The sequence below is a fragment of the Anopheles arabiensis genome, chromosome 3 (genome assembly GCF_016920715.1).
Source record: "Anopheles arabiensis isolate DONGOLA chromosome 3, AaraD3, whole genome shotgun sequence".
NCBI classification, from domain to species: domain Eukaryota; kingdom Metazoa; phylum Arthropoda; class Insecta; order Diptera; family Culicidae; genus Anopheles; species Anopheles arabiensis.
The window spans coordinates 42,755,159-42,780,787 of record NC_053518.1 but is presented as its reverse complement, the minus strand read 5'-3'; the positions used below and the strand labels follow the sequence as shown (position 1 = coordinate 42,780,787).

Here is a 25,629-nt window from a genome sequence, read left to right as displayed (position 1 = left end):
GCTGATCACCGTCCAATGTGTGTGTGTGTGTGTGTGTGTGTGTGTGTGTGTGTGTGTGTGTGTGTGTGTGTGTGGAGAGATAATGAACAGTAGATAAGTAAGGCCACTCGAGTAGGGATCGGTCTTTTGAATCACCGATTCCAACGCCGCTATGGGGAGGTAATGCTATTTCTATTTATTTATTTATTTTATTGTGCTTTTACTCGCATTAGTGAGCAAACAGGGAGCTGAAGTGTTAACCTCGTGTTGCTTGTTATGGGTCATAAGCTACACGTTTATCGAGAAATGGTCATTTTCAATTCCGACCATTGATTACGACGATTACTGGGAAGAGCTCAAACAGTTACAATTAAAACTAAAATATTCTTATTGAATGTCTAAAAGCAGTCTTTTTTTATAAAAATTTGTATGTGTAACACAAAGTCTCCCATGTGATCCAAACGGTAGATTGTTTTGTAATTTTAATTATCTTCTTCATTTTAAAATTGTACGAATTAGTAACATCTTGTTTTGTGTCTGTGGAAGTAAACTTTCATTGAGAAGGAGTTCAAGAAATAAGACGAAAATGTTCCATCCATGCTGTTGCTCCACTGTTGCTCAAATTGAGTTTTGAGTGCGAATGATAAGGAAAGAAAGCAAAGAAAGTGTATGTTTTGCACTTTCCATGCGATACTCGAAAAAGTAGACCTTGTTATAACACACGCTCACAGGCACACCCAGCAGTTGCACTAGACCCACAGGAAATTGGCCACCGTTTAGAAGCAAAAGTGCCACTTGGCGGGCGACCCAGTGTTAAAGAGCAGCGAACGAGTGAAACCAGTGAAACAGTCAAGGTACAGGGCGGGGTCCCGGAACCGGAAAGCGGAAGCGGAACATGGTCGCCTAACGATGAACACTGGCGCTATAAACAAGTTAGTTAGTCAACCATACACATTTTGCATACAAGGTAGCGGAGGGGGAGGGGGGGCGGAATAAGTCGCGAAGGCCCGGACACGGACAAGTGGGAAAATTTCTCCCGCGGAAAGGGGAACACCAGATTTGGCATCTGCATAAAATTTTATGCAAATTATGCGCACCGAAAAAGAACCCCACTCCTGCCCATTCCTGCCCACACTCCTACCGACTCAATATCATGCGGGAGAGGAGTGAAAACTCTTTGGAAGTGGATCTGCCGCGCTTTCCTTACTGCTGCGGGATGATGTTTTTCGCGTAAACTCCACCATACTGGAAGAGAGTGGATGTTTTGTCAGGACCGGAGATGATGAAAGTGTACTACGGAGGGAGCGGAAACAGAAGCGTCCCAGGGGGAGCCAAGGATCATTCCCGCCCGGTGGAAAGGTGGATGAATGTATTAAGTCATCGAATCGGTGGTGGTTAAGTTTTCGCGGACAATAGCTCCTACCAGAGGGCATCTGCTTTCGGGGACGTTATACATCGTGCTTAGAGTGGAAGAGGAGGATCAGGTAGCAGGTGTGAAGAGGGAGAGAAGAGCGCTTTGAAGACAAGCATTTGATTGCTGCGGCTTGTGGGTAAATTAATGCGCGAATGGGGCGAAAGGGGAATACCGGGGGCACAAAGTGCCTAAAGTGCATTTTTAGTTTAAGTTTGTCCTGTGGCACTTCTGTTATATCTGTTGTTTTGTCACCATTGGATTTGGAAGCAGTCTAGATGCAGATTCAAATCGCAGCACGGCGAAAGCGTAAATTTTTCCATTATTACTTTTTCAATTATTTCTGTTGTATGCATCGCTGGTGTAGTCTCCGTCTTGATTGTAGATCTCGCTGGGTTTAATTGCTTTATTTGTGCGTCGGTAGATCCGATCATGAAGTGAGCTCAAATCCCGTATAGCAAATATCCTGACACACTGTTGTACCCATAGTTGGATAATCACTCTGAAACATCGGGATAAACGAACCATTCCAGATTCGAACCTATGATGGATATGCTGTTGAGTTATAAAAATTGACGGCTGTAGTGCGGTTAGTTTTTTACCTTCTAGGCTACTTTCTAGGTTAAATTAAATAATAAGATGTTGTGGACAGACCGCTGCCTCATCCTGAGGGCTCACTGTTGACAGCAAGGCTGTCATCCTGTGACGTCCTCAGTGAGGATCGCGGCGCGAGCAGGACCAGTCGTCCTCTCCCCGCATTGCGTGTGTGTTGCGTTTATGTTATTTATATACGTGTTATTGTAAACGATACCAAAGATAGTGATAATATAATATATTCTGTTTGTGCCGTACACACACCGTCTCATGTTTGTTTTGTGCGGACACAACATAAGGAATAAGGAACTTCGACGTCACATTAATTGTTTAATTGTTTAATTGTTTATTACTCGTTCAATGGATAACAATGGATCCGTGTGAATGTTCTTAAGTCTAATATTAGTTTAAAATAAGTAGTAAGATCATCTTAATAATTCGCTTCTAAGGCTGTTTTTAAAGGATTGCACTGAGGTTCCAAAATCAAACAAATGACGAACTTCGTTAAACACCCTAATCATGGAGTTGAGGGGGTCTCTAGATCCATATCCAGTTCGACTACGGTTCAGGGCAAGTAACGGACGAGAGCGAAGCTGAACAGCAGGCGCGTAAAAGTTTAACTGCTGGAGTAGGGAAGGACAGTCGATGTTACTTTGCAGTAAACCAGCCACAAATAGTTGTTGTGCGGTACGGCGTCGGATGTGGAGCGGTTGCAGTCCGAGGAGCAGAAGTCGCGTTTCATAAGGTGGTAACTGACTGCCAGGTGGCCAAGGTAACAAGCGTGTTGCGTATCGGGATAAGCGACGCTGTATCGATTCCATTCTCTCAGAAAGTCTTTGGGTTGAGGGCTTCCAGACGACACAGGCGTATTCGAGTACCGGGCGGATAATACCACAGTATAACGCTTTGATGCAGACTGGGTCTTTGAAATCTCTTGTTATCCGAAACAACATGCCAAGACAATACGATAGGTCGTTGATGAACAGTACGAACAGTAGTGGACCCAGGTTGCTACCTTGTGGCACACCAGATGATGCAATGAAAGACCTTGAATGGCACCGTGAGAAAGATACAGCATACGATCGATTGACAAGGTACGATTCTAAGCAGCATATTAAATTTCGCCCAAGTCCCAACTTATTCTTCTTGGCTAAAAGGATGTTGTGATCGATGCTATCAAAAGCGGCCTTTAAATCCATATAAACTGCATCTGTTTGCATCCTGCTATCCATGTTACGGAGACATTGTGATGTAAAGTCAACAAGGTTAGTAATCGTCGACCGCTTTTGAACGAAACCGTGTTGTTGAGGGCTAATATAGTGATATGAAGCCGTGAGTAAACTTGTTTGGATCACTTTCTCAAAAACTTTGGCTCCAGCACTGAGTGATGTTATGCCTCTATAGTTGGCTGCATCTTCCTTGTCACCTTTTTTAAATATGGGGACAATCCATGAACTCTTCCAAATAGAGGGGAATTCTCCTTGTTGCAGCGAAAAATTAAAAATTTTGGTGAAGATCGGCGCAATGGACTCACAGCATCGGCTGAGAATGATGGCAGGAATACCATCTGGGCCAGGACTAGCTTTGGGCTTGACTGCTTTGAGCACATTTAGAACAGATTCTTGCGATATTTTAGTTAAATTAAGGTCGATGACAGCATTAGGAGTATTAATTAAAGCGTTGGTGGTAATATTGTCGTCAGTAGTTGAGATTGTGTATGCCTCCTCGAATCTACACGCAAATATATCACAAATATCTGAAGCAGTTGAACCAGCTCGGTCATTGTGGTAAATCGATTTAGGTGTCACATTTGTACTATTGTGTTTCTTACGAAAACTCCAGAGAGCTTTGGGCCTTTTGATGAAATTCTTCTCCAACCGAGACAAGTAGCCACCGTAGCGTATTTTATTGTAACTACGGTACAAGCGAGTTGTTTCGTTTAATATGCTTTTGTTAACAGGTGATCGGTACTTCGTATATTTTTTTTAATGCAGCTTCCTTAGCTCTTTTAAGTTTTTTTAGGTGGCGGTCAGACCAAGCAGGGCCGCTCTTTGGTGTGATAATTGGTACACACGAATCAAACGAGGATAAAAGAAAGCGTATAAATATCGATAAAGCTTCATCAACAGAATTAAACTGGCTAATTCTGAACTGGCTATTAAAATTAGTTATGAGCTCATCATTAGTTAGCAAAGGGCTAAGTTTTTTACTGCAATAATAAGAATACAGTAGTGATGGAGTTAGTATAAGAAAGTGAGTTAAATCATTGCAATGAATAAAATAAAATGTTAAAAGATCTGTGAAAAGGGAACATGGGGTAGAGAATATACCGTATTATAGCGTTTATAAGGGCCCTCTTTAAGGTCAAAAATGATCAAAATCAGAATAAGGGGGTAGGGCTATTTGCCAATTGCTGCATACATCCCAATTATTGCACACTGCGTATAAATAGTGGGTTTCTTTTAATTTTTATAAAATATTCATGAAAGCAAACATTTTTCTTGATGATGATGATGATGATGATGATGATGGTGATGATAAGTCTCACCCCAACACACATTTGAGAAGGACGGAAGTATCTTTACGATAATATTACTCTGATAGGTATATTGACATATTTTGTACGAGCAAGTGGTGGTATCGGATAATCTCAGCGGAACCCACCGAGACATACACACACCCAAGACGACCAACATAGTTTTATCAAAAAAGTACGAGTCATACTTCATCGAATGCAATGATATTCTCTAGTATCCTTTACGTAGCTCGGTAAGAACCAACTGATGGATCCGGATGATTTGTTATCAATCAGAAGGCAGCTTGACACACTTTCTTGAAATTTGATTTAACTTATTTCAAATTTAGAAGGGACGACAGGATTGGATTTACTTTTTAAAAATGTGTAAAAATACTGATTGATTTTATTTTAAAGAGTTATAAACGTTATTTATATGGTGAAAATGTTTTGCGATATTTTTCTATAAATTTTTCAGACATTTCATATGAAAAACATAAAATTTGACCTTTACATGAATATTCAAGTATGTTTATATATATTCCGATATATTTTATGTTTTTAATATAAAATTTCAAAACTGATGAAAACTTTTTTATTGGGAATAGATAACAAAACATTTTCAAAATGTTACATATCTCTAAGTTCAGTTCACTTAAATCATTTAAAGCAAAATTTAAAGCAAAACGTTACATTGAAAACAACATTCGTTCCAAATCCGCAGCGCAAAACCTCGCGGATTTCTCCCCATACAAACGGGAACGTTCGACCCCGGCAGGTAGAACTCATTCTTTCGCGCGCTTCTTACGGTCTCTCAATGGTACGTTATTTTAAAATTAAGCGCCAAGTGAGCGCCTTCTGACAGCCGCGGCGAACGGATCTCGTCGTTCGAAGCCCATAGTCGCCCCGATTGTTACCATTAGCAGGATAGTCAGTCCTACGTATGGCGGCACGGTCCATTCGGGGCTTGAACCCATGATGGGCATGTTGTTCAGTCTTACGTGTTGACGACTGTACCACTAGCCCGGCCGAATTTTCTTGTACATTTTTTACTAATTGTAATTATAACATGTAAAGAATAATCTTATCATCATCATGAGGATCGTGATGAAAACATCAGTTACATATTTGATAATGACATGGGAAAATATTGAGCATTTCTACTGCATATTCCACTATTTTAATTTTTTGAATGAGCATTTTTTTATTATTGTTTTTGGCCTCCAACAAAAATTCAGCCCACTTGAAAACTTAGAATCATTTAGTTCTTGGTGTGATCGTAACAAGTTATGTTGTTATGTGTTTCACTCGTGCGCGTTTTCGTATTTTAACAAATTATACATTCAATGGACAAATTTTGCAACGGAAAACAGAGGTACGCGTCCTAGGCGTGATTATAGATAGTAGGCTCAACAGTCTACAAAAAGGGGTTTTTGGCGGTGTGTTCGAGCATAGAGCGTGGAGGAGAAGGATGAACCACGAGCTTGCCGATCTGTACGGCGAACCGATGGCATCCTGATGGTGGCGAAGCATACGATGGCTGGGGCATGTCATGAGGATACCGACCTCATTATCAAAATTATAATGTGGTTAAAATAGTTTTCTGTGTGCGATAGTGTTCGAAACATAAATATAAAGCAATAACATATGCTCAAGCGAGCCCAAAGGATGACGCAAAAAAGATTTCCTGCGAAGTAAAGGACAAGCCAGATGGAATGTTTACATATCGGTTCTCGCGTAAAAAGAAATAGACGAGCGATGCAGGAAAGATTAGGGAAACCCTATCCCGGAAAATCAAGTTCACGAAGACAGCATATAACGACATTTTTGAATTGTAATAAACACTTGCTATTTAGTTCTCAAAACGTACAGATCACGTGTGTGAGTGTCGGGTTTTAAAGAATGAGTTACATGTTTAACTCTCTATTCCCATTGGGTCTGAGATAACTCACACAACTGAGGGATTATTTGCATCTCTCGCATTAAGGTTTAATTGATGATTAATACTGCAAGCGCTGTATCAATTGATTTCGATCGATGGATTTTGTTTTAATTGCTTTGTGGTGTGCGGAAAAAGGTAAAAAACATAATGCAGAATTGGCATGTCTCAGAGGATATATTCGTAAGCTAACGTAACTCTTTCTCCACATTACACATGTTGCAGTTTGTACTCTGTAACCGCCAGCCCAAAATTCTAGCGTTTTAAGTGTTAAAAAAATTAGACATGTTTATGAGCATTACTGTCGTTTTTCTATAGTTTCTTATAGCAGATTAAGGAAATATGGAAACCGTTTTCATTACATTTAAAATTCTACCTAAAAATATATAATTATTTGTATGATTGGCTCAATCTGAACTGAAACCATATAATTTACAATAATTACAAGAGAAATATTTACAGCTGTGTATTCAAATGAACTACACTCGATCCGGTTCAGAATATTGATAGTCATAATTTTTATTGGCGTTCTTTAGGGTATAGAAAGATAATGAAACAAATATCCCCACCGGAAAACGGTACCTGATCTTGCAATAATCAACTAACTCAACCTTCCCATACCGCAGCCGTTAAACGTTCACCCGTTGCGACAGTATCCATATCTCGATACGTTAGCTGTTTATGTGATGTTGTTTATCGAAGCATGAGCATGAGTAAAAAAAAGAAAGAAATGCAAACCCCCAATACTCTCCCATACACAGTAAAAGCGAGAACAAACTTCTCCACAGCAGAAGGAAAATCCAACATCTGGCTGTCAGCAAACCTCTTATCAGCTTAACAGCGCTGCCCCGGAATCTGTTGCAATGGATCTCTGTTGCCTCTGCTGCCGATATTCGTATTCCCTTTTGCCCATACGAACAGAGCGGGTGGGTGCTTATTGCAGCCTAGAACTGGAGCTCGTAATGTTCCTTAGCGATACCAGGCTCAGGGCGGGAAAAAGAAAAACTGGCACCATTTTCGGGCACACCGTGGACGGAAGCAATCAAGCGTGGGCACAGTCACCCTCGAGTACGGGAGATCGGCACAGTTTGTTTGACTATCCGTAAAACTTTCCACAAAGCGTCCTCCGGCACTACGAACTGGAAGCCACACTCGCTCATACACACACACACACACATGTCGAAGGGGGAAAGCTCTCCATTCTCATGGTATTTAGCAAGCAACACTGCGAACAACACTGACCACACAAGGCACACGATGCCTCGGTCTTACCCAAATGTGGGAGAACGTGTGCACTCGATAAAAAGTAGCAGCTGGTGTGCTTTTCGGGTTTAGGTGGCAAAGCAACAACAAAATCAAACAAACACAAAAAAGGCAAAGAAGATGGTTTGGCCTCCATGTTGTCGTTCTGTTGTTCTGTTCGGACCCACTCCGTAAAAGTGAGGGAAAAACTGAGTTGTGTTGGTTCGAGCTGATGGAGAATGGAACACGTTTCGATAGTGCTTAGTGCTGTGTGTGTCTATGCTTTATGTGATGGAGATAAATTTTCCTCCACCCTCCACCCACAACCTTTTCTACGTTTTTCTTGCAAATTTTCAAATACACTCACTCATGTATCGTTGGTCATCAAGTTTCGGAAGACACACATACAAGTAGTTTTCCTTTCTGCTAGGTGCACCCTCACCCGTACCTGTGCAATGGTGGTGCGATGAAGAGCGAAACTTTACATCGTGCACACTTCCGGCTTCGGCATGGCATTATGTAAATTTGCGGTGCGCCGTTTTGGTGCTTCGTGTGTGTGTGAGAGTAGATCGAACTACCAAAGATTGGATTTATTTAAGCAGCAGACAATGATGACGGAAGGGAGCATAACATAAGTTTCTGGGGAATATTTATATTGAAAAATTTATGCTTGTTTTCTGTTTTGCAGGATGCGCTGGAATCTTCAATAGATTTTGGAGAGTTATTGGGCTTTGGTAGGAAAATGGGCACATACAACAATGTATACATTTTGTTGCATGCAATTTTATGTTTATGTTATGTCATGTCTATTAGAAAAATACAAATGTAAAGTAAAGGTGTTTACAATTACTTTTTTAAGAAAAATGATCTTGTACGATGAATTCTTCAAATCTGTTGATTTAATTTAACTTTCAATCATTCAATTTAACTTTCAAGATTATTTCAACATTCAACATAGAAAAATAGAAATACTTCAGTTCAGTTTCTAGGCGAAATGTAGCATTTTTTAAAATCAAATTTGTCTATTATAATACTTACAATTTCGTATTTACGTCAAAAATATACTACAATTTAATGTGTATCAATGATAACTGTCTTTATAAACTAGTATAAGCATCATGAAACAATCGTTCAATAATAAACATAATATGTTTTTTTATTTGTCTTTTTTAAGTTTTTTTTAAGTTTAAACATTGATTAGCAGTCAAATATAGTTTTGAAGTAATATTTATTTATACTTACATTACTTGACTTAACTCTTACCTAAGTATGCGCTTTGCGTCGAGGGTGAAAAGAAGCATTAAAAAAGGTTGTGCGTGGAAGAATTTATAGATACTAGTTAATTTCGCCAGATTACAGAGTTGCGCAACTCGATTTTAAAGATCTCCTTTTCACTTAATAGTATATCGAAATTAATGGTCTCGAAACCCGAAATTCAAATGAGGTACCTGTTGCGGCTCCCGGTAAACTACTTTAAGAAGTTTTAGAACCTATAACTTTATTGTATAGCGCTAGGTTTAAAAACACGTCCGACTTGTATGCACCGATCAAAAGAGCGATCAAACCTGCCCGGATAATCGTGCTTCCTGTTCTTCTCTTCCGCTAACGACCTGCTACTTCACGCGTTTACAATCGCAAGCCGAGTTCGTTCGAGCTATCCTAACAGTAGCTATGACGACCCCCAAAAGAGACCTAAAATCAAAACAAACACCATATTGGGCCTGACACCAATACATTACCTAATCCGGTTCAAGAACTGCACACAAAACACAACTGCAACATAAAAACGGTCCTGAATTTAATACTCAACCAATATCGGTTCTGGAACCGATACTGAATCCATACCGGTCCTGGAACCGATCATGAACTTGTACCGGCCCTGGAACCTACCATGCACCCATATCGATCCAGAAAAAACTCCCGCTTTCATTTATTTTCTAAATTAGTACCTGGAACTATTCCTGATTCGGATTCTTAACGATACTTGAACCTGATCAGGGTTTGGAACCGATATAAATCCAGTCCCAGTTGACAAATTATACCAGGAAGCAAATGTGCAGCGTAGGAATTGTGTAGTAATTAGCGTAGTTGTTGACAGTTATCTTACACCGTATCCCGACAACACCTTGGACCTGGAATGCTGGTGTTTGCAATTATTTATTAAAATAAACCTATTTTTATTTGTGGAAAGTTTGATTATTTCAATAAGGGTTGTAATGAGTCCACATCCTGTTACAAATGGTTCAGAGAGGTAAAAGCTTTATCACCAGCGAGCGCGCCCTTTATTACTTAACGTTACTTTGCATTAGAAAGAGTTTAAATATTTTGAGTGTGCTTATGGCATCAACATTGCTGAAACCCCTTGTAAAGCCTTTAAGAATAATGTAATTAAAACTAAATATGTAGTTATAAGGATTTAAGTTAAGCTCTTTCAGGTTCTTAATGATAATGAGACGGTCATCTAAGCAGTTCTTACGAGTATTAACAAAAAACTTTGTGAAAAAGTTTTTAAGCTATAGAGCGAACATTTTTGCATAATTTTGGGAGTATAAATATAATTCTTAATAGTAAAACAAATAAATTCATAAAAATTTACCTCAAATAAATAGAGTAAACCTCCAACGAAACTGCGATGCGAAACAATGAAACAAAAAAATCCTGCGCAACATATGGTCAGTGCTCGAAAAATCAATAACAAATATCCATTTATCAACTTTTTTAGTGCTTTCTGAAAGGAAAGAAACAGTTAGATTCGCAAAAAACGGGGATAGGGCAACAGCATGCGAAAATCCCTGATGGCGCTTTCAATCTCACGGGAAGAAGATCAGCTCGTAGGGTACTGAAAACAAACAGGAAAAAGAATCAGGAGGAATACGAATGAAGCAACGATACTACCACATGGAATGACCTTTTGCTGTTTGGCTGTACAGAGTGTTGTGTTTGTTTTGTTTTGTTTTACCTTTCGTCTGTGTGTGTGTGGTGAAATGTGGCCCACAAAATGTTTCGACTTTTCGATCATATTTTCACGAACCAAATCAATGTGCCACACACCGCACCGCATCCCTTGACTCGTTCGATGGATGGAACGAAAGCGAACGGATATCCTTCACTGTTGTTTAATCTTGCTGAAACGGGCCGGACATGTGTGACACGGGTATTCCGTATTCCGTAGGTTATTTCGATGTCAGAAAATATGGCAAAACTTTCCATTTTATTAGAAATCTTCCGATTTCTTAGAGACAAGCAGATCGACACGGTGAACGATGGGTTCTCTCCCCCTTTTGACCCCTTCACGCTACAATCTGATGCTATGGTTGGAATGGAAATTCAATAAAACATGCAATAATAATGCATAAACGCGCATCTGAAAGACATTAAGCGCAAACCGCAACCAAACGGTATGGTGGCGTATGGTGTTGTTATGCTCCATTGTGGTTTCTTTTTACAGCCGCGATCCTTTTTATAAGCTGCGCCGCATTTGGTGTGTTTGTTTTTATTGCACAGAAGGTAAAGAAAGTAGAGATTCAAAAACTATACAACCCACAAGGAGGATTGAGTGCTTTATTCGCTTTTCTTACTCTTCCCCGGGAGCTGTTGTAATGGAGAAATGAGTGTTTTTTTTTCCTTCTCTCGCCCTCACTGTATGTCCCTTTCCCCAGCAGGCAAACTGTATTCAAGCAACAGCAACAGTAGGGCGCATTATGCTTGCACAAACCCATAACCCGCCATTCTAGGCGGCAGTAATTCCTTCTTGCTCGACCGTTCGTTTGCTTACACCAGCGGATAAGCCGTTCTTGCCATCCGCCGCATCCGCAGCCATAATAAAACCAACCCAACCAGGGTGACCCAAATAGTGCAATCCATCTTTGCAAAGTTATCCATCATCATAATAATGACGTTTTTATGCATCGTTGCGCGTTTCTCGTCGCGTTCGTGAGCGCGTACTGTGTTTGCATTCGGTGTTTGGCGTATCGTGGCCCGGATGGATGGGGTAAAGTCGACAAGCTTCTTCGTCGAAAAGCAGTGCCTGGTACTGCGGCTTGGTAAGTACGATCGTGTGTGATGATTTTTTTCCATGCCGAGCAAAGCAATTGCTTAAGTTGGATGCTGAGAAGCAAAAGAGTGGAAATAATTTTGCTTACTCAAACAGCGGTGGTAGATTGGGTTGATCTCTATTCACGCTTAACAATGGTATTGCAGCAGGAGTCACTTTTCTGTTGAACCTGCAGTGGTGCTGTGTTGGTGTAGGCTTGTAAACAACGTGGCATTCAATTGTTAACGAGCAAAGTATCAAAAGTTGCAGTGAACGAAAAAATGGCATTGAAAACTTTGATTTCTTTCAATTGCGATGTAATCAATGCGTTTTTAATGCTCGATTTACAGCTGTTTTATTGTTGAATAGATGGAAAAAGTCTTCCTTCCGATACCGATGCCTGCGAAAGGCCACGTAAAACACTGAGCCAGTAATTTAATTTCATACATCTCCGTATCTACTGGAAGCGATAAATCACACTTTGAAAGTGCATTACCAACCTCATCGCTTATAATTAAAATAAGTTCTCATTTCTAACCACTAATGAACGGATCTGTAACACGTAGGCAAGCACAGCGGAATGCGTCTAAATGCAAACCTCCACACTGCATCCAGCGATGGTGTGAAATGGAAATGGTGTGCTTTTTGAAAAGGTCAAACCATGAAAAGCATATGCATGAACTGCTCTTTATCAGCTGGTTTTCCAGCCAGAGAAGAAAACGGAAAAGTGCCGTTCCGTTTTTAACGATGCGCCTGCATGTATGCTGCCTTTGTTCCACCGATCGGAAACGGACACACACTCGCACACACACACACATGTACATTCTTCGCGTGAATCCTATTATTGACAGGAAGCTACCAGCAAAATAGAAATACGTACCACGGACAGCCGTTTTCATCGTCTTTTGTTTTCTGGTGCGTGCATACAAAACGCGTGCGTACGGTGCTGTTCCGGTGCGTGCATTCAGGCGTTTCAGTGTGTAATTGTAAGCTTCCTGGCAAAAGGCAGGCGTTGGTTTTCAAGCGGTACAGCTTTTGATCATTGGAGAGCATAATTATGAATGGAAGCCGTTTATTACGTGTGAAAATAGTATGTTTTTACCATATTGATAGTTTTTTCCCCCATATAATATCCCTATTCAATTGCGCTCTGAAAATCTCTTAACATTAGCACTAAATTAAAATAATAACTAGGTCAATCCAGCTTTTTTTTCGCACCCCAGAAAAAGAAGATCCGCTTCCACTCTCTTCGTAACCTTACAAACTGGTGTTCAATTTACATAAATTAAAATATGTTCCAGGAAATAAGCGGCGGAACAAAACTTCGTCAATGACTTCTTGCACTGTGCGATTTTGACAGCTTGGCGGGAAACCCCCAAGTACTTTGGGTAGAAATTGTCAACTACTTCCCTCTATCCTCTCTCTCTCTCTCTCTATCTTTCTCTCTCTCTCTCTGTCTCACTATGGCTTATCTCATCTCTTATCCATAGCACTCGCGGGTGGATTACGAGAAAAGGCGTAGGCTACGCTTTGCGACTTACCCTTGTACCTTCGCGAAGTGAGATAGAGACAGTAGCAGGGATAGCTAATTTTCACCTTTCGCTCCTCCGTCAAAAACTTTAGGCCAGAAATAGAGTGTTTGAGATTCGTGTTGCCAACATAAGACAAGGTGCTGTGTGTATCTTCCCAACGGTGACAAACAAATACGACGTGGCAAATGTGGAAAAACACGACGATGTTTACGGGCGTACTCCTGTACGCGGGTGCAGGCAGTATCACGACAAAAGGCAGTAGAGTGGGGTTGACCCCGTCTGTTTTCATCATCCAGTTCCAACTACTATCAACGTTCGCCGCAGACGAAGTGTGACGATCTAAACGATGTGAGCGTGCAAGCGCGTTTGCTGATTTGCATGTGTGAGGTTATGCAAATGCGAGCAAGACAACGCCAACCCCTACGGGAAGTGGTAGGTGATAGGAGTTGTACCGTTTACTGCTTCCCTCTCCCAATGGCCACCAGTGGGATCGCATTCGCATGGGATGGAATAAAATTATGAAAGGGTTTTTACAGAGGTAAACATAATCCGTCGTTCGTAGCTCTGCGATAGCTCGCCCTGGTGTACGCGTGTTTGTGTGTTTGTAAATCGCATCGAAGAAGCTCACCACCTTCACTCGCTTGCTCGCACAAACTGAAAACTAAAGTTTGTCATGAAATATGAATATTTGTTCAATGAACTTTCCCACTAGCTCTGATTGGAAGGTAAAAGTTGCGGCAAAGAAGGTTCAGTGCAACAGTGTTTGTACTCGGTAGCGTGTGGTTTAGCTTACGTCAATTTCTGTTGGGATTTGAAGCGAACGGGGATCAATTTACGTACGTAAGCACTGTAAGCAAACAAGCAAAATGGTTCAAAATGGTGAATAGAAAGAAGGGCAAGTTTTGCTGTAAATTACTTAACCATAGACTGTGATTGGGCAGTAAAATAAGCATCTTTTTTCTTGTTCAAAAGGATACAAATCGAACGCAAACCAGCTGTAAAAACTTTACCAAACTATTGACTTTGCGAGTGAAAAGCGGGTAAATTTATTTGCTAACAGTTTGTTTTATTTTGTTTTTCTTTGCGGCACTCTGCCGTCCTCTCCCCGTCACCTATCCTAACATAGGACAGTACAGTTTTAAGGCTGACGATGGAGTAATTTATTACCGTGACCGCTTCCTCCGCTTGCTTTGCGCCGAATGCACTTTTCAGCGCATCAGCAACAGCGCTGAAACAGCAATCGAATAAATCCTTACGCGCTGTCAGCTAGCGAGCGAGGGTGTGTGTGTGTATGAGAGGGATAGAGAGAGATATAGAGAGAAAGAGTGGAAGTGCCCAATAAATAGCGATGACACACGTACGCCACGTTGAAGCGTATCGGTTTTGTGGGATAGTAAAAGTTTTGGGGTAGCCGTTGGGTGATGTTTTGTTGGTTCGGGCACTGTGTTCTGCCAACTAGTGAACTGAAGCAATTTATTAGATTTTGCCTTTGAACGGTAGCACGTTTTGTAGCACGATTTACAATGAAAGTGAGATAAGAAGTGTAATTCGTTTTAAAATAACGATCGCAATAGAAATAGAAAGTAAGCAAAATTGGTAAAGTTTAACGATTTAAAGAAAATGACCATGTGCCTCCATTCAATTGATTGATGAAGGACTGGAGGCTGCATTGAATTGCATTATTATTGTATTATACTAACACTTTTCGTACATATATTAAAAGTTTAAGGCTAGTTTTGTATATTTTGGTTATTGTAAAATATTCATTAAGTAGGTTTTTGTGCAACTTGGTGGACGAAAGGCACCATGCGCCTCCATCTACATAATGCACCCCTCCCATCAACACACAGAAATGGAACTTATTTCCTTCTGTGCGTCACATTCAACCGACACTCACGGGTGGCACACGTGAACCATTCACGCGACACTCAATGTTTTGTTTACGATGGCACTAGCCACCATGTGTTTCGTCGGCAGCGCCATGCTTTCGTTCGGGTCGCTGGTCGCTTCGGGCCTTTTGAACCGATGCTTTCCGACTGGGGCGTTCGGCACCTCCTTCGGCTGAGCTAAACAAAGACACGAGCTTTCCACAGCTCTCGCCCTAGGGAGGGTTGATTATGTGCCGAGCTTAACTGCTTCCGACCAGTTGACAGTGTACGGCCGGATGATGATGATGATGAGCTTGTGTCGGCGTGCGAGCTAATCCCACGATGGTGCTTAGTTAGTTTAAAAGTGCGCGCTAAGAGTGTTTTACTTGAAATCGCCAATGGCGGTTACAGTGTATCCGGGTTAAGCGGTTGAGTGGAAATGCTGGTGCTTATAGATTTAATCAATTAACTAACATCCGTTTACATGATTGATGTGCCATCGGGTGAATATATATTTTCGGAAGGAAATTGAATCAACGGAGGACGGTGTAATTAAAACCGGTTAAGCGAATGCAAATGTTACCGCCGGCTGGAGGAGTTGTGTTGTTGTGGTGCATTTAATTAGGGACGAATGCTACTTTATTGCGAATGTTGAAGGTGTAGTGAAGGTTTGGCAGTGCTTGTAATGAAAACAGAGCTCTCTCTTATCAATCATCGTTTCAAAAGTAACAAATTTGATACAAAGAGGTTTGTAATTAGTTGAAAAGTGAATACATCCGCGTTATTCAAGGAGATTGTCGATTGATAGAAAACGTCGTCTGCATTGCGTGGAAAGTGATCGAATATAAGATGATTTTTCCTTTCGGATGGAACATGGATATACGATACCCGCTACTACTGACGCTGATCGGAATGATTGGTAAGTGGAAGTGCAAACAGTTGTGAAAACGGTAGATTCAAAGCCTGTTTTGTTTCAAAAGTTAAACTTTTTATACGATGTTTTATTGATCGTATTGCTGTACACGATTAATTCTTGATTTTTTCAAAAAAGTAATATTTATGTAACGGATGTTTTTTTACATCTTAATACCTGCTTTGTTCTGCATTTCATCCATCTCACTCTTCATCCGCTTACCTGTAAAACCTGGAGTAGCTGGTGCAAATTTCATTAAAATAATTGGTTACACTAAAACCGATCGCAATCACGCTCAATTGTGCAACAGTACACGTCCCGCTACTCCAGTACTACCAATCGGGGGCTCAGAAGCGATTGACGGTGTATTCAATTACTTAGCTGCAAATTTCGATCGCCCCTTCACCTTCTGGATCGCATCGGGGTAAGCGATTGCCACTGCTGCTACTGCAATTATTATCCACTGTCATCGATGGATTCGATCAGAGAGAGAGAGAGAGAGAGAGAGAGAGAGAAAGAGAAAGGGCTACCTGATTTCATCCATTCACCATCCGTCGCCGGTAGAAGTGTTATCTCGGGCACATGCTCCCAGACATGCTCCTGGGGAATGGGAGGTAATTTCATAACTTTATCCATCCGTTGCTACACGGGCCCGACGATGAAGGATGATGCTCGATTCTCGACTTCCACGTGAACCAGCCCTGGCCCGGGCTCGATCTAGTCAGCGCTGCCGGAAGCTGACAGTGAATGAGTTCCGGTCGACTTGCGGATAACAATGATCTGTGAGAAACTCGAAACTCGCTTTTGAGGAGATAGTGCCTGTGTGTGTGTGAGTGTGTGTATTGGTGTGTGGTAGCTAGGCTAGTAGTAATAACGACAAAACGAAATAATCTTGATGAACTCCTTCACAATCCACTAACCGCGCTTACTCACCTTCCTGCTTCGAAGCTGTTTTCAAACCACACTTCACCGCTGAACGTAATCCTTCACCCATCGCTCACCGTGGCCGTGGCTCGATGTCTAACTTCCTTATAACAATATATTTTACTACCTTCTTGCTACAACATCGGCCACAGTGGCGCTAGAATGAGAATGTTATTTCATTCTCTACCCTCTTTATCATAATCCCCAGATCTACTCCACTCGCGGTAGTGCCCGGGTATTGCAGGCGCTTCCCTTTCCTAAACCATTCCGTGTACGCGGGATGATGGAGCAATTACACGGAGTAGAACGCTTTACGTAAGGTGCATTTTGCTCGTCGTCATCGCATCCGATCCGAACCTGACTGGGCTAGATTCGCTTACTCATGCGGATGAAATGGAGCTTTCCATTTTTTGTTGGCCCTTGCTACTGCTACTGCTGCTGCTGCCGTTGTTGGTTGTAGTATGCCTAAGAAGGGAAATGAGGTACCCACTGAGACAGTGAACAATGTGGCCACTCTCTCGTCACTTCAGTGGCATTTTCGGCATGCATAGCACACCGAAGACGTCACACCGCTTGCACGAAAACCAACGACAACGGTCGGTGATTGAGTTTCGGGTGGCGCAAGAATCTCGACGCGCAGACGGCAACGGAATCTGATCACCCATGAGCAAGCAATAAGTGAAGTCAACACTGGCTCGGTGTCCCGCGTCTGCTTGACGTCTGGGCCGTTCGTTGATGTTGATGCAATTCGCTTCTCGCCGAACATGTGACATATGGTGGCTCCAGGAAACTGGGAAGTGTGTTTTTGTAGTTACTCAAAGTTAACCGCGCTCTGGTGAGGGAGGTTTTTTTTTATTATTATTATTATCGTTGCACACTTCTGTTTCGTTACTCCTAGTAGGTCAGGACGGATGACAAAAGGAACGGACCGTGGGACAATGTCTGATGTCATCTTGCGTAACGCTTCGTACGCGTTCGAGTGACACTGTTCCTGTCGTTCGTGGCGTCACGTACCATTGGCGCTAGTAGTAAAGCGTCAACCCGGGGCGCGGGAGTATACAGTGCGCAAAACTTTTTCTCTGTGTGTGTGTGTGTGTATGTGTGTGTATGTGTGTTTAAGCTGTGCATGTGTGGGCGTGTGGGTGGGTGGTTGGAAGGACGTTTCGTAGTTTGTTTCATTTTTGTTTTTTTTTTGCTGTCGTCTTGTCGGTGCACCATTTCCCATCAAGCGATAGATTCCAATGAACTGATAGCAATCGATAGTGCTTACGGTAGAGTAGCAAAGTTGTTGTAGCAATTTTCGCTCAATCTGTTAGTTGCTTACTGCAGGAAAGGGAAGAGGAGACACCAGGGGGACACATTGGCACGAAAGGAGAAAGGAAAGTTTTTGCTGCCGTTTTTTGTGTCTTGTTTTATTTTTTTGATGGCCTTACGTTAGAAGTTGAGGATAAAAGTGAACGAATAATGTGTATGTGTGTACATGTGTGTGCTTCGACCGGCAAAACTGGTGGCACAGCTTCTGTGGCAGAAACTACTTTGCCAAAAGTTTGACAGTTGTCTATTCATTCATTAGCTTTCTTGTGTACACATGCGACATCAGGAGTGGCTCTCGTGGACGGTGAAGAGTGTTCTATGTGCACCGCCTCGTGCAGAATCGGATGGTTGATGAACCTCGAACTATGTGAAGGGTGAAGGGAGTGAGCAAACGATTCCAAGAGAAGGCAAGGGTGACATCTTAGGTGTGGATTGGAAGTAAGCGGAACAAAAGTTATTGTCACACACGGACATACACACATATGCGGTTTGAAGTATTTTGAACGAGATTTGGCAAAAGTTTAGAAACACTATTTTGCTAACGTTTTGCTATGAATTGAACCAGTGAAAATGCAAAAGTTAGATGCTGGTGATGGACAAGAATTTAAATTATTTATAAGAAACGCTGAACGTTCGAATATTTTGAGCGTTTTTTTGTTTATTGAAGTTGAATCAATACGTTACACTTATTTATTCTTGACAAAATAAACGATATTTAAGACATACACAAAACATTAGTTAATATAGCAAAAAGGACGTATATTGAGCGAATTTAAATTACTTATACCATAACTTCTGGCGTTCATTACACGAAGTGCTTTAAATCAGTTTACCAAAATATTTTGTTGTTGCTGTTTTTTTGTAAATTTTTCCATATTTTTCTTTTTTTAAAATTTTGCTCCTTGTTTTATGTAAATATTTCTATCTAAAACATTTTTATTTAGTTATGTTTATTTAATGTAAATATTTATGTGTCTTTACACGGTTCAAATTTATTTTTTCTCTTGAGAATCCATCTTCCACATCGTTTTAATGTGTTTTTCAATTCATTTATTCAGATGATTGCGATAGGAACAATAATTATGTATTATGCTTAATAATTACATATAATTTTGTACAACCATTTCCGTATTGAATTTCTTAAAGTTATATTTTTTGTTTTCCACACTTTACGATCGCCCGATACGATGTAAAAGTAAATGTATTTATTGTTATTATTTACTTTGTTTAGCTATTTAAATTTTTATGTAATTTTTTTCACATTTAATTCTCATTTTATTCACATTATTTCTCTTGTTATTACTTAAAAGTATAAAGAAAGACTCAATTTTATCACAAAACTAATCATGATCATTATAAACAAACGTGCAAATGATCATAAAGTTATATCAATTATGAAAAGCAAATTAAATGAAAGATAATGAAATATACTACCAATTAACATACATTTCGGTCATTCAAATTATTGTTTTATTTCCATATTCTAAGACAGGGGTCTCCAAACTTTTCAGTTCGCGGACCGCATTGCTTCACAATCAGCGTTGTTGAGGGCCATTTTGACGCTATCTTTAGAATGAGTGAAAGTGCAAATCTCGTTTTAATAAGAAAATACTAACAAAAATATATCAAATTTTTGCAGCTATATTTTATTGAATCTTGATTTTCGTCTTTCAGAAGTAAAAAATGAATTTTGATAAATCTGTCAGAAAAGACAGCTATTTGATTTAACCTTTACCCAGTCATCGCGTTTGGAGACCCTTGTTCTAAGACAAAGACCACATTAAGAACATGCTTGTTTGATGGTACTTAGTAATTATAGCGAAACAATATGTGTTACATTGTTACCTCGCAATTAGCTAACAGCTAGGTTCTAAGTAAGTTAAGAAAAAAAGTCATATTTTTTTTAACGTGAAGTAGGTTATCCATGAAACAATTTACTTAGCCCTGCGGTTACGTTAAACGTTGGTACGCTTGCAAATCAAACCCCTGTAATTTTTCATCGTGTCAACAATTTACAGCCCAAGTAAACAACGTTAAGGCACTTTTGAACATTGTTAAACTATAAGTAAACATTTGACGGCCAACTGAAATGCTGATGTCTTTCTGAACATTGTTCAATCGCAACTAAACATTAGCTTTCCCCAATGTTAACGTATTTATCTTACCCGTGTTCGTTTGTTTGTTCGTTCATTTTTGTTATATTAAATTGTTAACAGCGTCACATTAATTAATGTTTTTAACTAATTTAATAGTCAGCCATAATAGACTTTAAAGGTATCGGGATAAACGAAGGTACAAAAAAAAAAATGAATTCCCTGCAGCAAACGAATCAACTTAAAGGCTTCACTTGTTTATTTACTATTAAACGAACTTCATCAGCTTTTCAACAGCAGCCTGCTCTCCTGTGGTGTGCGTCAAGCCGCATTGTTTATTTTATCAGTATTTCAGTTGGACGCCAAACGAAGACTCGAAAATGGTGTATTAGCTTCTTACTAGTGAAAATCATCTTACAATAATGCCCATTAACTATTTGTTTTTGATAGATCCTCTTCAAATGCAGACATTTGTTCTGTTTTGCCTCTATCTGTTTCCTTAATTGTTTACACAACCAGTAGAAGCTTTTTCAATTAACAAACAGTAAATGTAGCAGTACAAAATCATCATTACCCTACACCTCCGGCATGTTAACAGGCAAAAAAGGTCCAATCATATGTCAAGGCGTTTGTGATTGTGTTCCGTCAGCCGCTCGTCGCGTACATCTGCTATAAATAATAATCTCGGCAATTTAAAATTCATCAACAGACCTTTTCCCTCAACATTGTCAGCAAGCGAGAAAAAGAAGGAGAGCAAGTGGTATTGAAAGCAAAAAAAAAACAAGCGACTCTACGCTTATGAATTTGAATTGCCCCAATTGGCCCACCCGAGCCTTCGATTTGGTCCCGAGGAAGTTTTGGCTGCGCAAACTGTACGCAATCAAAAATTAATGGTTCATCGTTTTCCCTGCCTAACCTCCTCCTCGCTGTTAAGGTCCTTTTCTCTCACGAAATTTCAAAATAGAGGTCGACAAAATGCCGAGCCCGATATCTTGAGCTAATAATTTGAATTCCTTTTTCCTGCTAAGCATGTTTTTTTTCGTTGCTGCTTCTTGGCGGTGCCATTGGCAATAGGGGCTTCGAACGGTAGGCCGAAATATGGCGGATTCCATGTGGAGGAAGAAAGTAAAATAATGAATCATGACCCGGTTGCACGTTGTCGCGAGCGATTGTGTGCTTGTGGCACGAGGAAGAGAAAGTAGACTTTCGACAGAAAAACGCACTCGGTGTGTTTGAGCGAAAAGCTTAAGCCAGTGTCGATGCAGAATCTATGGATCATTTGAAGCACTGGCGAAAACAGACCTCGTAACCGGTCCTTCGCCGAACCGAACGTTGATGGAATTAGAGGAAAAAATTGAAAAATGAAGAAGCTATCGAGGGAAGATCTCGTACTCCAAACATTCGCGTAATGCTTCCTATTATGATGAAAGGGGGTCGCTGAAATAAGCGAAACTGGGGGAAGAGTAGACAGAATAAGCAGAGGAGAGGCGGCATCCAAAGACCATTTCGATATGCTTTTCACCTCGAGTGAATGGATCGATTGACGAAGATTCTTAGACGAAAAAAAAAACTTCACATCGCATTGGTTGAAATATGTCTTACCAGGGAATTTGAAGGAGAGAGGTAGCAAACGACGGGATGGACCGAAATTTCGCATAATTAAATGATTGAGTATGTTTATGATGATAGAGAAGTTGACGAGGGTAGAGGGTAGATTTTTTGGCTCAACTCAGCGAGGCCAAATTCGATGCCCTAAGGTGACACACAGAAAGGTTCATTTCTTTTCAGCACACCCTGCCTGCAGCCTGCAACCAGTCGCGTGTGATTGATGGAGTGCTATTGATCATTCCAATCATCGCACACAAAAAACGTGATTGGCGAGAATCAGTCAACCCATGGTCTGCCATTTAAATGCAAACAGACTTAAAAAAAAAGATGTATAAAGCAAAGAAGGTGATTATCTAACAGCAGTGCGTAGCTGAAATGAAATTAATAATGTGTACGAAGATGGAAGACCGAATGTGCGCAGGGCGGGTATGATTTACGTCACACGATTGGTTATTATTTTTGCCCCTTCCGTGATTAACGATCCCCATTAAAGCTGTCTCTTTTGAGTGAAAACAGGGTAGAGGGGGGAGGGAAGAGTAAACCATCTTCCTGTCCCGTCTTCTGTAGCGAAAAGGAATCCTAATTGCTAATCCAGTTCGACCAACGATTGATTTCATCGGGAAGGTGAAATATTTGCGGAAAGCAAATTATCACCGGGCAAACATAAATCGTACACCGCAAAGCAAAGCGGTTAGCATTGGCCAGTGCTACCGCCTCAGGCATCTGTTAGGATCAAATAGCAAACACAAGATGAAAGGTTATCTATTAGGCAGCGGGCAGCTGATTGAAGCACTGCTCCACAAAAACAAAGCCCGCTCCGTCTGCGTAATGGAGCAGGCAGGCATAAGCTAAACGAGCGTATGATGAGAAGTATGTTGGCCGTACGTTTTCAAGGTGTACCGTCCGCTACGTCCCTCCCTCCCCATATCGATGGAATGTGAAGGGTGCCGTGTTAGTCAGTTAGCTAGATTACGTTTTATCGTTACCAACACACAGATGCACGCACGCACATAAACACACAAACACATATGTTTCCCATCAACAAGCACCATGAATCACATTCAAATAAATTCTTATTTATTCGCACAGCAGGGAAGTGCCACTTCCGCCGCTTCCCAATGGTGGTTTCCTATTTCTGTATCCGGTTCCGGATGGAGCACCGAAGTTGTTCCTTGGAAAGCTATTTCGATTGATTTCTTACTCAAGCCAAAGCCCCGGAGAACGCGCATGGTGGCAGGTGGCGTATGGAGTTCGTTTCGACTGTGATGCGGAAATGTGGAAACAGTATGGTGTACATTCAGTGTGTGTGTGTGTGTGTGTGTGTGTGTGTGTGTGTGTGTGTGCGTGAGGGGATGGGTGTAAAGGAAATAGTAACTCAATTTATGTTTATTGAAGTGTTTACGAGAAGAGTGTTGGTAGACTATTTCGGTCCTGTTTGTGTAGTGTATACTTGGCGGCTTGGGTGGATTAATTCGTCGATGTTGCAGCTTGCTTTGTACAGACGAACTTGCTGGATGGAGATGGAAGTGTGTGAATGTGAGCTGGTGGAGAACGCAGAAATTAGGAAGTAAATAGTACACTGTTTGAAGTGGATGGATTGATCGACGAGGATGTTTGAGGGAAAGGACTTTTTGGACCGTTGGAAAGAAATTTGCATGCGTATAAGTATTTAAAACATTGAGGATGTATCTCTCAAACCTTTCACATGTTAAGTAAATTAACAAAAAAAGATTAATTTTTAATTGAATAATATGTCCTTCGACTAGAGGAAGTTTTATTTAAGTTGAATTTAAAGATAATTAATAGACTGAAATTATTTTCAGGGGCACAATGGGAAATTACTTTTCAATATCTTGACTCGCCACCTTACGTTTAAAAACTATTTAAAATATTTTAATAAATTTCATACGATGTTTATTAAAAAACATACATTTTAGCACCATCAGTAAATAAGCTGAATGCACCTAGGAGCAGTACAAATGATGAACAATATTTACGAATAATTAAGTTTATAATTTGAATTGAACCTTATGTTAAATAACATGACATTCGTCTGTAAACTACAAATTAAAAAAACACTTTCGAAATTTTCGTAAGAGTTCACTTATACCGATAATGACCCCTTTCTCATTTGAAACCATTTTTCATATGCAAATTGATACTTAGTAGATGACATCATATCAACATTCCGTAAAAAATCACACACCGAAACAAACGCTGAAGTTGGTAGAAAATGGATTGGACTTGAAAAATATATAAAAAAAACAGTCTATTGCTGAACTGAACTTTGTGTGCCAATAAAGGTTTAAATAGTAATATCTTTGTTTGAAAATATTCTTAAAATATTACAACGAATTTAAATATGAAACGAAAAATACAGCTCAGTAGAGGAATATTTAACAGACAAAGATAAAATAGTAACGTATTTTCTAACTTTTTAATTCAATGAAAATATAAACCAACGCAAAGCACTGCTTGCCACAGCTTGTTTGTAAACCTAATAATTAAAAATGAAGTATGAATCAGTTGCCACTCCATGTTCATCCATTTAATTGAAGCTTGGATTTGTCTGAAGCACTGGCATCATTTCCGTCCAAGATACATGTTCGCAACTTCCCTTTTCCGGACCACAAACATTAAAACCATCCAAAGACTTTCCTGATGGTTGGAAAAAAAACCTCGGGCTTTGAGGAAAACACATTGCGTTTATATTTCAATTTGAACGTTTCTTCCAACCACAACCTCTATCTCTCTCTCCTTGAAACGCGCGCCCGCTGGTTGTTTGGAGTGCATCTGCTTGCAGCGGACATTTTTCATCTGGCAGTCGTACCCAGCTCTGAACCAAGCTTCTGCAACTTCCCAGAACCAGCTGGTCAATCTGAGACACGAGATGGAAAGCCGCCAACCAAGGAGAGGAGATAAGGACGAAGAGAAAGAGCAAGAAACAAATATAGTGAGAGCGAGAGAGAGAGAAAGACAGGCAGAAACACACCTTCTGCAGGATAATAAAGAGTAGCTTTGGATAAATGAGAAGAGATAGTGAGTGAGAGACGGGGGAAAAAAGAAGGTTGGTAATGGATGAAACGAACTGAAACTGGGAAGAAGGCATGTACGTGCCGTGCAAGTTTTACAGTAATTTGAAGCAAGCTTCCGCGTCTCTGGGTTCAGGGTTGTGTTTTTGTGTGTCTTCAATTTGCTTAAATTCAATTACATACCGACCGTGTAGCTGTACGTCCGGTAGCTGAGAATGTCTGGGGTTTTGATTTGGGAGGAGAAGCCGTAGGGAAATTTGAGGGAATAAAGGTAGCAACAAACGCTAGCTACGAGTTTCGATAAGAGTTGCAAAAAACAGTAACTGTTTCGTGAACAGTTTGAGAAGCAAAGTACAGTTTACTCGATTATGTTCACTGAATCCATCAATTGTGTTAAATTGCAGAAAAAACATATGTTTTGTGTTACGGAAAATATCGATAGTTGAATACCAAGTATGGAAAATAAAGCAATGTTAAGAAATGATTTTTACTACTCAAAAGCTGCATTGGCGTGCGTTCTGCATACCTTGAGGCGTTTAACAAAAGTCAGTAAATTGTGATGCTCAATGAAACTGATTTATGCAAATTATTTTATAATATTTTCAACGTTCATCTACACAGATCGGCTTATA

At 40.4% G+C, this 25,629-nt stretch overlaps 1 protein-coding gene across 1 annotated transcript in view; it reads left to right on the top strand.

Moving 5' to 3' along the window:
• The first annotated feature begins 15,402 nt into the window (after window positions 1-15,402).
• LOC120903310 overlaps window positions 15,403-25,629 on the top strand; it is a 45,540-nt gene continuing 35,313 nt past the window's right edge. The window contains exon 1 of the mRNA XM_040312652.1: window positions 15,403-16,032. Coding sequence (XP_040168586.1) covers window positions 15,963-16,032 — 70 coding nt within the window. The 5' untranslated portion in view covers window positions 15,403-15,962. The remainder of the gene's footprint in view (window positions 16,033-25,629) is intronic.